This window comes from Chanodichthys erythropterus, chromosome 13 (assembly GCF_024489055.1).
Source record: "Chanodichthys erythropterus isolate Z2021 chromosome 13, ASM2448905v1, whole genome shotgun sequence".
NCBI lineage: Eukaryota > Metazoa > Chordata > Actinopteri > Cypriniformes > Xenocyprididae > Chanodichthys > Chanodichthys erythropterus.
In genome coordinates, this window is record NC_090233.1 from 12,246,221 (window position 1) to 12,262,126 (window position 15,906).

The 15,906-nt window shown below is 36.2% G+C and overlaps 2 protein-coding genes across 4 annotated transcripts in view; one reads left to right on the top strand and one right to left on the bottom strand.

The window, feature by feature from the left end:
* The window catches only part of ganaba (glucosidase II alpha subunit a), a 32,590-nt gene extending 25,375 nt beyond the window's left edge, over nt 1-7,215 (top strand). The window contains exons 17-25 of one of the 2 annotated variants that reach the window (XM_067405796.1): nt 37-138; nt 1,156-1,399; nt 1,703-1,767; nt 1,848-1,924; nt 2,026-2,100; nt 3,729-3,842; nt 3,967-4,079; nt 5,539-5,639; nt 5,827-7,215. In XM_067405796.1, the coding sequence (XP_067261897.1) occupies nt 37-138; nt 1,156-1,399; nt 1,703-1,767; nt 1,848-1,924; nt 2,026-2,100; nt 3,729-3,842; nt 3,967-4,079; nt 5,539-5,639; nt 5,827-5,936 (1,001 nt within the window). In that variant the 3' untranslated portion in view covers nt 5,937-7,215. The remainder of the gene's footprint in view (nt 1-36; nt 139-1,155; nt 1,400-1,702; nt 1,768-1,847; nt 1,925-2,025; nt 2,101-3,728; nt 3,843-3,966; nt 4,080-5,538; nt 5,640-5,826) is intronic. The other variant, XM_067405797.1, reaches the window with a different exon arrangement.
* On the bottom strand, nt 112-15,857 carry LOC137033659 (solute carrier family 25 member 45). Of its 2 annotated transcripts, XM_067405799.1 has the most exons (7): nt 15,426-15,857; nt 15,125-15,168; nt 14,965-15,036; nt 11,888-12,076; nt 11,569-11,803; nt 10,125-10,267; nt 112-172 (listed from the first exon to the last, which is right to left on the bottom strand). In XM_067405799.1, exons 1-7 carry the CDS (start codon nt 15,460-15,462, stop codon nt 152-154), a joined length of 741 nt encoding a protein of 246 aa, XP_067261900.1. In that variant the 5' UTR covers nt 15,463-15,857; the 3' UTR covers nt 112-151. The 2 variants fall into 2 exon arrangements, with proteins under 2 accessions (XP_067261900.1, XP_067261899.1); XM_067405798.1 differs by lacking the exon at nt 112-172 and having other exon boundaries at nt 7,409-10,267.
* Between the last annotated feature and the right edge of the window lie 49 nt (nt 15,858-15,906).

Sequence of the window (15,906 nt, forward strand, 5' to 3'; positions counted from 1 at the left end):
AGCATTTGGTGATGACTTCCTCTGTCTGTGGGTCAGGTGCGGTGTGGACTGGAGATAATGCAGCTGAATGGGGTCATCTGAAGATGTCCATCCCCATGTGCTTGAGTCTGGGCTTAGTGGGCATCTCTTTCTGTGGAGGTGAGCAGTTTCTCTAGTGATGAGAGGTGCTGACCTGTTGAATACACATTGATGCAAATGAGAAGTGACGTACAGTTGGATAAACAAAAACTGCACACATATTTAGTTAACTGCTGCCAAAAGTTGTTAATATCTCTCGTTAATGAACTCTTTCCTCACCGTTGACGGAACTTTCCCTTATTTATGACAATGCTTATATGCCATTGACAGTTTTCTGGCAATCCATGTTTTCACTGTTATACACTAGGGGGCGCCAGTACTCATCTTCTGAAAGAGTATAGACTCTCTGGATCCAAAAACAAGCAAAGAAGAAGCAGAAACAAGCGATAGAAGCATTGCTTACGCACATTTAAGCTAATGCGATCATCAAACATTCAACTGCATATAAATCAAAATTGCCTAACGTTAGCGAGAGAAATGTGGAGGAAGGTTTGGTTTGCTTTTTCTATGAAACTTTACTCACATTCAAGTTTTGAAAAATAAAAATAATTCATTAAGCAACGCTGAATTTGCACAAAAGATGAACATGATGGCACATGCTAGTTGATGAGTTGAATCAACGCCACAGCAACTACTTAAATGTATCCACTATCCATTCAGAAACGTCCTAAAAGTTGTAACTTCTCTCCATCAGTGTCGACTCCGGTTTGAACAATGTAAGGCTGAACACCGTTACTGGCAATCCTCATTTTGGCTGCGTGAGATTCTCCAGCTTTGTTGTTGCTGAGCAACCGAAGCACAAGCTGTTAAAGCTCCGCCCTCTTCTGGAAAGGGGGCGGGAGCAGTGGCTCATTTGCATTTAAAGGGACACACACAAAAACAGCATGTTTTTGCTCACACCCAAATAGGGGCAAATTTGACAAGCTATAATGATCTGTGGGGTATTTTGAGCTGAAACTTCACAGACACATTCTGGGGACACCAGAGACTTATATTACATCTTGTGAAAGGGGCATTATAGGTCCCCTTCTTTCTTTTTGTCTCACATGCTGTACCTTTTGTCTTTCTCTTCCTCAGCCGATGTTGGCGGTTTCTTTAAACATCCCAGTGAGGAGCTTTTGGTGCGATGGTATCAGGCAGGAGCTTACCAGCCGTTTTTCCGTGCACATGCTCATATAGACACGCCCCGTAGGGAACCCTGGCTGTTTGGCCCAGAGAACACTGCCCTCATCCGGGAGGCAGTACGCCAGCGATATGCTCTCCTCCCATACTGGTACCAGCTTTTCTACAATGCACACCGCACCGGACAGCCTGTGATGAGGTGAGTCAGCCCAGTGACAATTGGCTTGGGGAAACAGTGCCCCCCCAAATTCAAGATAAGGTGGCAAAAAATGCCCCACATAATTAAACTAAACTGAATTGAAATCAGAAAATGAATGAAAAGTGTAGATTGCAGCATTACATTTAGATCTGCTCACATTGCATCAGATTTCTTTTGACGCATTTTTTGCAGCGTTGTGTATCATCACACACGTTTCTGTTGAGCTTTTGAATGCAATGGCCAATCAGATGCATTTAGATTAGTCACAGTTTTAATTAATTGATTCTCTCATTCTTTTCATAGACCTTTGTGGGTAGAGTATCCTGACAATGTCGCCACTTTCTCAATTGAGGATGAGTACTTGATTGGTGAGTTTTTAAACATGAATTATAATTATCCCAAATAAATGTGGAAGAGAAGGCTAACACGGGTTCATTTCTCTTCATAGGGAAGGATTTACTGGTTCACCCCGTTACAGATGAGGGCGCTAGTGGTGTTACTGCCTATCTGCCTGGGAAAGGCGAGGTAATGTATTTCTCAACACCAAATGGCACACCCTGAATGGATTTTTATTTCCTCCTAGTCTCTCTAAAGTCTCAAACACCACCTCTGGGTTGCTCTTGTAGGTCTGGTATGATGTTCACACTTTCCAGAAGCATGATGGGGATCAGAACCTCTACATTCCTGTCACTATGAGCTCAGTAAGCCCAGATGTTTTCAGTTATTGACTCTTTTTAATTTGTTTTTAATTAGGGGCCAAAACAAAGTGTTTTTGGGTCGTTTTTTAAATATTACTCAAATTTGGTTCAGATCATCACGGTTATCATAGTTAACTGAAACCATAAAAAAAACTTTGCTTTAAATAAAATTATTTCAGCTAGTAGCCAAGGCAATGTTTCTCATTTTCATTTAGTTCAATTTGATGTACTAAAATTAGAAAGTGGAAAATATAAAAATAAAACTAATTCAAAATATAGCTGCGAGCAGCAATTATCAGGCTGCAAGTGTTTTAAGGCCTTTAAACCAATGTGTAAAAAAGTATTATGTTTTATTTAGCAAACATGTAACCACTTAAATCATAGAAGGAAAAGACCTTTTACAGCCAATACAGGCAATTTACCATTGGACATATATGGGTTTTAAAGCTTTTTAACATTTATCGAGGTTGAGCCAAAAGCCTAGGTTGGTTTTTGAAATGATCTCCAATATTTCGGTGGACAGCGGCGGTCCTATAGGCAAAGTTGCTCAGAATGAGGAGTTCTACCATGTGCTACAAATGTTGTGAGCGTAAAATTGTGCAATACATGATCCTTTAGCACGTGAAAAACACGAAGATGCCCCCTGGTGGCTGATTTCTTTTGAATTTCTCACAGGCCTCTAAGGTTGTTACCCAAACTGGCCAAGCGAGTTTCGTTCCAATTGGCCTCTGTTAACCTCGTCTAATAGCTGCTCAAATTTCATTGGCCGATGGCGGCCATGTTTTTTAAGATGCGTCAATGTCCTCATAGACAATCATGGCACCTCGGACAAAGACACTGCATACCAATTTTCAAGTTGATCGGACTAATGCTGAAGTAGTCATAGACGTTTTCATGTTTTTTTTTTTTTTTATGTTATAGCGTCACCAAGTGGCCAGTCGCCGTATCCTTTTTCTCACTACCACATAATGAGCTCTTACAAAGGTGTGCTGAGTTTGGTGAAAATATCTCATTCTGTTCACGAGCTACAGCCATTTTAGTGAAAGTGGCTCCACCCACTTGGAACGTTTTGGCGGCCCTTAGAGACCGTGAATCCAAATTTCAACTTTTTTTGATATTTATTGACATTCAGACTCCCAAGAATCTCACTGCACTGGTTTGGTTCTGATGGGGTCAAAAACCTAGGACTAGTTCGCAAAAGTAGGTTTTTCAAAAAATCCAAAATACCCCAAAATTTTGCAAGAACAACAAATGATTGCATCACTTCGTACTTTTGACTGCTGTAGCGCCCCCGTCAGGCCGATCAGGGCAAACCTTGGTGACATTGTAGACGGTGTGAGTACTACCGGCCCTCAAATTTTCAAGTCCATTTATACTTTTAGGGAAGAATGCTGATCCTTGAACCCCTAAATATTAATAAAAACTAATAGTATCTGAATGATACGAAATACACACTGGTTCAAATGATTTTTAGATCTTTCCATGACAGGTCAAATTATATTCCAAACACTTATTTCAGTGGTAGTTTTCTATAATTAATTCCTGCAACTATACTTTGTGTTTTTAATCTTTATCAGACAACTAAATCTTTCTGTCTGTTGCTTCTGCACTTCCTCTGTCTCATGTTCCAGATCCCAGTTTTTCAGCGAGGAGGGTCCATAATCTGCAGAAAAGACCGTGTTAGGAGATCTTCCTCCTGTATGGAGAATGATCCATACAGTCTCTATGTTGCTCTCAGTTCTCAGGTAATTCATCGTATCCTGTATGTATGTGAAGAAGCAGTGAAATCCAAAGAGAATGTGACATCGTACATGGATGTTTTCATCTGTGTATAGTAAGCGCTCCATTCACTGCCGTCTTCTGCTTCAGGGCTCTGCTGAAGGAGAGCTGTACATCGATGACTTCCATACCTTCAATTTTGAAAAGTCAAAGCAGTATATCCACAGACAGCTGTCTTTCTCTGACAACATCTTGTCCTCCAGGTTGGTTTGCTGTCCTTTTTTTCTTTTTCTTTTTTGGCTGTGACTCCAAACTGACATCAAAGAACTAGCTGTGACTGTGTTGTTGGATGTGTTTTGTGCATCTGGCCCAAAAAGCTATAGCCAATTGCCAACTAGCACATATGTTTTGCATCTGTGTGAGAAGAATAACTGTCTACGTCAGCAGGTATCAATAGTCTGTATTTGTCATTCAAAATTGGAAACCGAAACTAGGACGGCAAATGAACAAACCGTAAAACAAAGCAGCACTTGCTTACCATTTTGAATTAGAGCTGGGTATTGACACATTTCACAATTAATTTTTAATTCAATTCGATTCAATATAGATTATTTAAGATATATATATCTCAATCTCAAATGCTGTAAACTATACATAGGAGTCAGTTGGTACTACATTACTGTAATATTGAAGGTTAAAATTAACTGATTTGTACTTGCATTACACTTAAGGAACGTTTTATAATGATAAAGTTATAATACTAACATTACAATCACAATTATATTTGTACTCCAATTCGTTTTGTGAAACATAAACATTTAAATGGTTTCTGTCATAACTTGACGGATTTATTCAAACATGCATTAAATATTGAAGATTAATAATTATATTGAATATGTAATATGGTGCATGTTTATTTTTCTAGCTGACTAACGCATTCATGGTCACTGAATATGGTTTTCCTGAGGTTTCCTCTAAATGTCATGTGATGTTACGTGACTGTTCAAAAGCAGTTTTATTGACATCTTTCAGCAGTTGAAACTGATTGATTGATTGAGCGATTACATGAGACGATAAGTTGTACTGTATCTTTTAGCGTACCTTCAGATGTTCATTCATGTTTATTTCACGCTGTAACTGGAAAGCGGAGGAGAGGATCAGTTCACATGGCTTCACGCTGCCGCTTCTTTTTAACTGAGGTGCTACAGCGGTCTGTCACGCCACATTAAAGAGCATTTAATTTTGGAATTCTTAATAAATTGGACAGAATTTTAATTCTGAGACTTTGTTTCATATAAAAATGAACAATTCACAAAGCTTATTGCGATTTATTGGATGCTCCGTTCATTCATCGACTGAAAGCAGGATAGACTAATCGATTCTTGGGACTTAAGAATTAATATTGGTTCGTAAAAATGAGAATCGATTAAAAACGAAAAATCTGTTTTGTTTTGTTTTTTTCCCAGCCCTATTTTGAATATTGATCACTGTCGGCTTGGTGTGTCACAGCCTTTGCAGCATTTTTGGTATTTTAAAAATTGTATAAATAGAAATAAAAGTTACATATCACAGAACAGTAAATGTATCCAGTGGTGTTCTAGTGTAATTTTTCATCTACAGGTTTCCATTGCATTTCCACAGCAAAGATTTATCTTATCTGTGGGCATTGCCATGCTGTTCCTCATCTCGCACTCATCTGTTGTCTTTTGCTTGTTTTGTCAGAAATCTGTCCCCTGAATCCCAGTTTTCCACTGGCTCCTGGATAGAAAAGATTGTGATCCTTGGAGGCAGTCAGCCATCCTCTGTTACTCTGAAAACTGAAGGTCAGTATCACTGTTTTACTGCTACTATTGTTGGTTTTCATATGATAAATTACTATTTTTTTTAAGGACATTTGTATATTTTTTTTTTTTTGCTGTTGTCTAAGTAAATTTGGGTCCTGAAGTAAGACCAGTTAAGATTCACTGATTTTGCATAACATAAGGAATTAATATTTGTGTCTTTTTTCAGATGGTACCGAGTCAACTTTAGAGTTTGAGTTTGACTCTACACGTGCGGTTTTGACTCTGCGTAAGCCAGCGGTCAACGCAGCGGCAGATTGGACTGTACTTTTGCGGTAACACAAGAATGACATGCAAACAACACAAGAAAAGGAAGGCACTTAATGTCACTTGATCAGACACAAGCGTTACAAAATAAGAGACCAAACAGAGGATGGGAACATGTAGAGGGAAATTTTGAGAAATCAAATGTTTTTAAGATGATATTTGTATGTGTTGAGATCAATATGAATGCAAAGAAATGTAGTTTGTTTGAATGTACAGGACCAGGACATTAAGAGAGGTGTTTGATGACACTCTCTTAAACTATTGTGTGATTTCAGGCTGAAATTTTTCATTTTTCATTTAGACACGTGGCATTTCAATTAGGAATGTAATAATTGGTTGAATGAATAATGTAGAAGAGGTCGATTATTGTTTGTACAAATTAGAATTTTTTTTTTCATCTCAGGGCATGAAGTATTTTGGCATCAAAAAAATAAATTTTAACATCCAGAAATGCAGTTTGCACTAAGATATTGTATTGTTTTCATTAAGTTTTCACTGGGCAAGTCAAATCGGTGCATTAGGAAAAATAATAGTGTAAACAAAATTATGAATGGTAAAAAAAAATCATATTTTTGAGATGCAAGAACAGCAATTTTTCAAGCCACAAGCCATCTCTACATAGATATTGTAGGACATTTTATTATGCTTTTCTGATAATCAAGGACAAAAAGTGTATCAGTTTGGGAGGTGATATCACCAGACCATGTGCTGATTGAGTGAATCTCATGAAACCTGTCCCGCTCATTTTTCACTCCCAAATCTAATGAAATAGGTCATGTTTTATTACATTTTAATAAATATACTTTAGGACCAGTATTTGAATGAAAGTTTAGCAAATTTAAAACCATGTGATGTTTTTTTGTGAAACCGTCCCTATTACTTGGAAGCTCTTAATAAATCATTTGCAAAAATTTAATGACCAATGAAAACTAATTACTAACTTTTTCAGTTGGTAATATTTCAAAATGTGTTAATAGATGTGTGTTATCATATATATTTTTTGTTTACTGTTTACTAGAACCATCAATTAAGTATTTTGTAGTGATTTTTTTGTTTTAAAAAATTGAATAATAGTCAAAGTTGGAAACAGGCCCCTGTAAGTGACTTTGATAATTGTTTGCTGATCTCTGAAATTGCCGGATTTTGTTGAACTTGGAGCAGGTTGATTTTGAAGGATTCAGACTGGTGTGAATAAATGAAAAACGGCTAAGAAAATGAAGGACACAGAAATAGGATTTGCAAGACAAAACGTGTAATAAACGTGTTGGAAGGAAATGAGGACCCCAATGAAATAAGCGTCATCTTTGTTGTTTGGAGTGTGGCTTATTTCAGTTTAAGAAAGTGTTCTTGTATGCACAAACAGGTCATGACTGTTCAACAACAGTGTTTTTTGTTTTAAATACAGATTTTAAACATTAACTACAGTCAATTGCTTTCCATTAAAATATGGTGTACACACACACACACACACACACACACACAAACACACACACAACAACAACAAAGACAAAAGACAACAGAACCCATTATAATCAGTGATGCTGTCTACACTGGATGTGGCGCGACGCCGGACAGTAAACTGATGACCCGTTCTATTTCTGATGTAATCCAAGCACTCGTGATATTTCTGGCACGAAAAACAAATAGTTTTGCAACATGTAGACTCTGTGAGACCTTAGACCACACAGCAAAATGTCTGATTTATACAGCAGTTTATGTAAAGCATGTAAAACATGGAATTTTATCAAATGGTACACTCAAACAGATCAATGATTTTATTACAGCCACAAGGTTTGTAAAAAATAATAATAATAATTTTTCACTCTGCATTTCATGCATAATATAATAAATATATAATAAAATACTAATAAAATAAAATGACATTGTTATTACTCATCTTGTAAAATTTGGAAATGTATTGATGAACCTGCGTAATGACTCAAGCTATCATTAATGGAATATGTAATTATGAGAATCTCTCCTAATGAGTATAAATGAGAGAGCATCTTATAATGATGATATATTTCCCCACTTGATAATCGCTTAATATCTCATTATGATCACTTGAAGAATCACATTTATCTTGCTGTGGTTGAAACCAGCTCCCGTAGTAACTTGGTAACAATAACCAGGCAGCTGCTTCATGAAATTTTTATTAAATTTTAAGAAATGTTCCAGTTTCTGCTTAAAATATTGTTAAATACTTTTCTTTGTAAAAAGACCGTCAAGTAAGAATACGCTTCACAATGCAAGTCTACAGGACACTGCATTTATTCCACATCTTTACACTGAGTTATATTTTTTTAATGGAGTTTTGTTCCTGAGATTTACTACAATGACAATACCAGGAGGATATACAACTCAGACAGCACTGCTTGGATATAACTAAAACTGCTGCTCTATTTTGAAAAATTATACTTTGGATACGTTCTCATTAGTTTGAGAGATATACATCTGGTATATATATATATATATATTTTACCCAAGTGCCACGGATTGGATTCATCTTGCGATCTCTATTTCATTGTAAAGGTATGAAATCCCATTTGATTTGTGTTATTTGCACACCCCACACAAATTAATTAGCCTATTGGTGTTGGAGCATCTATAACGTTATCGTAAAAAATCACCATAGATTGACAGTAATCCTTTAGTACTTTCTAATGATATTGTTCTCTTTATTAATATTTTAGATCGTATCTAAGATAGATAGCTAGGGCGGGCTTGGTTTCAGCAACAAGTCGCATGGGCTCCAACTTCGTCCCGCCTCTTTGCCCATATTCAGTTATCCGTGAGTGATGTGCGGTCACGTGCAACTAAGATGGCCGCGGCCTCATTTACGCGTCAAAACTGCTGTTCAGAACTCTATGGGTGTCGTCACGGACACTACATCCATATTTTTTTACAGTCTATGCCTGGAACGCATTACATCTTGTAAAAGGGGCATTATAGATCCCCTTTAAAAAAAAAAAAAATTGTTTATAATTTAGCAGTAAAGCTGTTTTAATCATCTTAGGACTATTGCTGTTCTGGATCAATAAACCTCTAGTTATGTTTTATCTAAATATTTCCCAGTGGTGACGTTTGGGTCCTTTGCAAATAGTTCTCTCACGACTCTTCCTGGTATACATGAATGTACAAAAGTTGCAGATTTTACCAGATTAACACATTCATGACAGGTTTAATAAGCAATTTTAGCACACTAGTTAATATTTACACAAAATATGCTAACCAGCACATAATACAAATACAAATTTGTGGTTTCAAAAATTAATTGGCCTCCTTATCCACTCATTGACTTTGAGCAAAAAAGGTTCATTGTCTATTGAAAATATAAGGTAGAGATGTACGAGCTCACACAGAAATCACTTTCAAACCAAGCGGCTTTCTGTTGGTTTCCCCTTCACACAGATTCCTATTGAAATTACTGGATTTTGCCAGTAAAATTTCACTGAGCAAAAAATTGCTAAATAAATGCTAAATTTATAATAATAAGACACTGACTGGTTGTTAGCTTCTAGTACAATGATGTAACCTTCAGAAACAGTCACTGAATGAATCGTGAACAGTATCAAAACATTCAAGTCACTGGGATAAATCAAAATCAGCACCGTTATGATGTCAGCTTATGTAAAGGCACTAATCGAGCGCTGCAGTGATGTATTTTTGTATCTGGTTCCCTCGACAAAAACCCAATAGGATTCTTCCCGTGGGTTTTGGATTATTGCAGAAAATAAACTCTGTGACTCTGTAAAAATGTTTATGATCCTTACATGCTTTGTTCATCATGATAATCTTCATAAATTTGTTCTGAAGCCTAATTACAATCGCCAGAAGTAAAAAGCTAAACGTAGGCTATAAATGAACTACACAGTCACATGACTTCAACATCACCACCGTTAAGCTTTTTCCCTGAAAGTTTGTGTTAGAATAGTTTGTAAGACAATTATTAAAGCATTGAGGCTGTAAAAGTGGTAAAACCCATCGACTTCAGGACGATGGAACCAGGAGTGCTAAAAAAGAAATGGCCTACAAAAACACATCATATCCCTGCAGCGCTCAGTCCTGGGAGGAGTCAGTCATGGCTCTCATTAGCATCTCAAAGCTGAGGAAGGTCACAGCGTTGACAGGAAACGCTCTCACGCTGTTCAGAAGGAGGCCTTTGAAGAACACTCTCACGCCCTCTTCACGCACACTCACAGTAATGCAGTGCAGCAGACCGCTGTACACTCGCCCGCCGCCTCCAGACATCTGCAGTCGAGCCTTGACCACGTCCATAGGTGTGGCGCAGGCCCATGTGACCACACCAGCAACACCACCGGCCACCAGCACAGCATTGTTACCTAAAGGGCACATGATAATATTATTACTCAATTTATCACTATGAAAACATTGGCAGTTTAATGACTTAGACAATTTGCCATTCCAACCAGTCATCACAAATCACAGAACAGAATAAACTTATAAAAATAATATACTATATTTATATCAATAATCCATGAATATAAATATGTATTTTTTGTAATATTGTAATATTTCTATTTTCTATTTCATATTTATTTTTTTACATATAAACGTACAAATATACTAACATAAATTTTAATATTACATTATTACATATATATTTTATGTATATTAATATAGCAGAAACAAATTAATATTTTATTTAATATAGTCAAATACAAACTTACGAATATACTAATACATAATATACATATACTATATAATATATTGATCATACAGCCATTAATATAAAAAATATGAAAATATTATACTGTATGTATATTAATATACCATAAATATTTTATACAATACTTCATAAATATACAAATGTAAACTTTTCATGAATTTATCATATACTTAATCTACAAATAAACTAACCAATTATATTACATACATTATATTATATGTATATTAATACCATAAACAAATTAATATTTAATGAAATGTATTAATATTTAATAAATGTATAATAATTTACCAAAAAGTAAAAAAAAAATCAACATTATATACATAAATACAAACTTACAAATATACTAATATAATATTCATATACTATGTAATATTTAGAACATACAGCCATTAATATAAATATGAATATAATATACTGTATGTATATTAATATACCATAAATGCAATAAATGTAAACTTACATTATTTTATACAATTTCATTGATATACCATATACTTAATCTTCGAAATATACTAACATTAATTATATTACATAAATTATGTTTATGAATATATCTAACATATTTTATTATATAAATATTTTATTAAACTTACTAAAAATTAAAAAAAAGGTTGTATATTTTATACATAATTATACATGTATATATTATATAACGCACTTATTTGTAACATAAAGCCATAAATACAAACTTACGAATATATTAATAATATACATACTATTAATATATAGCACGTAATATGTAGTAGCCATTACTATAAAAAAATTATAATATACTGTATGCATATAAACATACCATAACTATAAATATATATTTTTTACTATACTTTATATACCATAAATGTACACTTACAAATATAATAATGTATAATATACATATACTAAATAAAAATAAATGTAATACACAGCCATTAATATAAACATTAATGTATGAATATTTATTTCTTCATTCACCTGGTCGCTTCCCTTTCTCAGTCAGCATCCTGCAGGTGAACTCGTACGGCAGGAAGTAAAGTCCATAACACGGCACGTCTCGTAGGGCGAGAGCCCCCATTCCTCTGAACAGCCCTTTGACCCCGTCCTCTCTTAAGATCACAGCTACACAATGTGTGGGGCCTCTGTATTTATTCCCTGTCGTCTGGCTCTGCAGACGCACTTTGACCAGGTCTATCGGAGCTGTAACAAACAACTGTCAGAGAGGATCAAAACAGCACAAATTAGTGACATGAAAAGTGCTCTTTTGGAGTTTTGCTGGATTGATCCTCAGACGTGCCTGTGTTAGACCTGAGAAGCACCCGGCCGTGAAGACAGCTGTGAGTGGCGAGCGCTTGCTGTGGTCAGAGCTGCTGCGGTGAGACTGCTCAAGGTACTCGAGGGCATTACTGTAGGCACCAAAGACCACAGCGTTGATAAGGGCAACAGAGAGGACAGGAAATGACATGCCCTTAAAAAATCCATGGAACTGGTGAATAAAGCAAAAAGAAGATCTGTCATTAAAGTGATTAACTTTTTGTTATCCATACGCAACCATTACTATTTTTTAATATCTCTTATGCTCACCTAGGCTGCATTTATTCTATTTGAATGTATTTTCTACGGAAGAGGATTAGGGCCAAGCAATAATGAAAAAATAAAACCATCTTGAGATTAAAGTTGTTAAATTTCGAGAAAAAAGTCGAAATAAAATTGAGGATAAACTCGTTAAATTACGAGAAAAAAAAATTTAAATTACAAGAAAAAAGTCGTTAAATTACGAGAACAAATTTGTTAAATTATGAGAAAAATGTCATTCAATTTCGAGAAAAAAAGTCAAGATAAAATGTTAAGAATAAACTAATTAAATTATGAGAATAAAGTCATTAAATTATGAGAAAAAAAGTTTTTTTAGTAATTTAACGAATTTGTTCTCGTAATTTAACGACTTTTTTCTCATAATTTCATGACTTTATTCCCAACATTTTATCTCGACTTTTTTCTCGAAATTTAACAACTTTAATCTCGAGATGGTTTTATTTTTTTATTATTGCTTGGCCCTAATCCTCTTCCGTAATTTTCAAATGTCATTTTCAGCATCATCAGTTTTTGGTGTCACATCAACCTTCAGAAATCAGTAAAATATGCTGATTTGCTGCTCAATAAACATTTCTGATTATTATCAATGCTGAAAACAGTTTTTACTGACTAATATGTTCATGGAACTTGTGATACATTTTTTCCAAGATTATTTGATGAATATAAAGTTCATAAGAACAGCATTTATTTGAAATATAAATCTTTGTAACATTATAAATGCCTTTACTGTCACTTTTGATCAATTTAATGCATCCTTGCTGAATAAAAATATTCATTTCAACAACAAAAAATCTTACTAACCCCAAACTTTTGAGCGGTAGTGCATGCAGAATAAAGGACTAAAAGCTCTCAGATTTCATCAAAAAGATCTTCTTTTGTGTTCTGAAGCACGAGTGTGAATAATTAATAACAGAATTTTCATTTTTGGGTGAACTAACCCTTTAAGACTCAATGTCGGTTCTTCATAATGAAAATCGAGTTAAAGAGCATCAAAGATGTCTATTTACAACATGTTTTTGAAGCGTTGATCATTGTAGCCAATCACAGACATATCTGTTGAGCATGTGAACACAATGGCCAATAGACATTATATTTGAAACCAATCTTTTTGAATACAATGACTGGTGTAACTTATTTTGTCTTGCGGTAAATATAACATGATAAATTAACTGATAAGTTCTTGCCACAACATACACCGATCAGGCATAACATTATGAGCACTGACCGGTGAAGTGAATAACACTGATCATCTCTTCATCACGGCACCTGTTAGTGGGTGGATATATTATGCAGCAAGTGAACATTTTGTCCTCAAAGTTGATGTGTTAGAAGCAGGAAAAATGGGCAAGCGTAAGGATTTGAGCGAGTTTGACAAGGACCAAATTGTGATGCTAGACGACTGTATCAGAGCATCTCCAAAACTGCAGCTCTTGTGGGGTGTTCCCGGTCTGCAGTGGTCAGTATCTATCAAAAGTGCTCCAAGGAAGGAACAGTGGTGAACCGGCGACAGGGTCATGGGCGGCCGAGGATCATTGATGCATGTGTGGTCCGATCCAACAGACGAGATACTGTAGCTCAAATTGCTCAAGAAGTTAATGCTGGTTCTGATAGAAAGGTGTCAGAATACACAGAGCATCAGTTTGTTGCGTATGGAGCTGCATAGCTGCAGACCAATCAGGGTGCCCATGCTGACCCCTGTCCACCGCCGAAAGAGCCAACAGTGGACATGTGAGCATCAGAACTGGACCACGGAGCAATGGACGAAGGTGGCCTGGTCTGATGAACCACGTTTTCTTTTACATCACGTGGATGGCCGGGAGCGTGTGCGTCTCTTACCTGGGGAACACATGGCACCAGGATGCACTATGGGAAGAAGGCAAGCTGGCGGAGGCAGTGTGATGCTTTGGGAAATGTTGTGCTGGGAAACCTTGGGTCCTGCCATCCATGTGGATGTTACTTTGACACGTACCACCTACCTAAGCATTGTTGCAGACCATGTACAACCTTTCATGGAAACGGTATTCCCTGGTGGCTGTGGCCTCTTTCAGCAGGATAATGCTCCTGCCACAAAGCAAAAATGGTTCAGGAATGGTTTGAGGAGCACAACAATGAGTTTGAGGTGTTGACTTGGCCTCCAAATTCCCCAGATCTCAATCCAATCGAGCATCTATGGGATGTGCTGAACAAACAAGTCTGATCCACGGAGGCTCCACCTCACAACTTACAGGACTTAAAGGATCTGCTGCTAACATCTTGGTGTCAGATACCACAGCACACCTTCAGGGGTCTAGAGGAGTCCATGCCTCGACGGGTCAGGGCTGTTTTGGCAGAAAAAGTTGGACCAAAACAATATTAGGAAGGTGCTCATAATGTTATGCCTGATCGGTGTATCAGCCTAAGAGTTTATCCATATGTAGCCTAAAGAAGCATTTACATTTTTGTACAGAATTATTACAAATGCTGAGTAATAACAATGAACATTGTTGTGCCGAATTCTGTGACCCTAGTAGGTGCTGTATTGAGCTAATCCGACCTACTCCTAATCCCAATCCTAACCCTACCGTCACTACAGCGCCTACTAGGGTCACATAATTGGGCACTACAAACTTAATATTTTACTTACTTAATAAATATATATATATATATATATATATATATATATATATATATATATATATATATATATATATATATATATGTGTGTGTGTGTGTGTGTGTGTGTGTGTATGTATGAATTGATTTCCTTCTTATTGCACAATGTAGTGTTTGAAGACTTACTCCTTCATGTGTGTATGTTTTGACCACACAATCAAATATCCCTCTATACACAGACTGGGTCTGCAAGCGCACCTATGACCAAAACAAAGATGTTATCTACTAATCAGCTGTGTCAGTGATTGAAAAGCACAAAATCACACCTGCTGTCAAGGAAACTCACCTTTACTGTGTCCAAAGGGTGTCCAACAAATAAACCAACAGCACCTAACACCACATATGATTAACCCTTTGTGAATCATTTACCAGTTTGCAATCTGAAACTGTGAATCATTTAGAATAGAGTATCACAGTAAAGAGATGTATGGTATTTTGATATATAGGCTAGCATTTTAATTCAAGGTATAGAGTAAGAAACTATGTAAAGAATATCATATGATACTAACATGTTGTTTGAAACTTTTTAGTCAATCGTGCAGATTCAAAGTCAAAGCAAATGAAGACAAAGTTAAGAATTAGTTTACCTGAAATCCATCCCGCGATGAACTCCACAAACGGCATGGCACATTTACCTGTTAAAATATACTAACTAATAAATGCATAACACTTTTCCGATGTAAATGAATCCACGGTTCTATGCGTGTGAAAAGCTCGTGCAGTAAAGGAAACCAATGGACCCGAACCCCTGCCAAAGTTCAGCCCACGGGCTAATACATGATCCTCAGCCCAACAAACACACAGAAACATCTCTTCTGTAGAATAATGCTCGAGCACAAACACAGGTATCTCCAAGCTTGAGCCTAATTTCGCAACAAAACATTCTTGTGTCCATTTTATCCCACAGATCCAAGCGCTTTTGGCCAGAACTCTTCTTGCTTCAATAAGCTGTGCTTTAAGGAGCGACTGCAATGACTCTGGCCTTTCTTGAGCTCAACGAATCCGCATTATTTGAAGAAACTTACCTCATTGATGCTGCTAAAAATGTAAATAGAGAGAGTTTGTGTG

Excerpts from the sequence above, each read along its gene's own strand:
- LOC137033659 (XM_067405798.1), bottom strand. The coding sequence starts at position 15,462 with ATGCCGTTTGTGGAGTTCATCGCGGGATGGATTTCAG. Across the intron at positions 15,037-15,124 it reads ACCCTTTGGACACAGTAAAG|GTGCGCTTGCAGACCCAGTC; the intron begins GTGAGTTTCCTT and ends TTTTGGTCATAG. Across the intron at positions 12,077-14,964 it reads AAACATACACACATGAAGGA|TTCCATGGATTTTTTAAGGG; the intron begins GTAAGTCTTCAA and ends TTTATTCACCAG.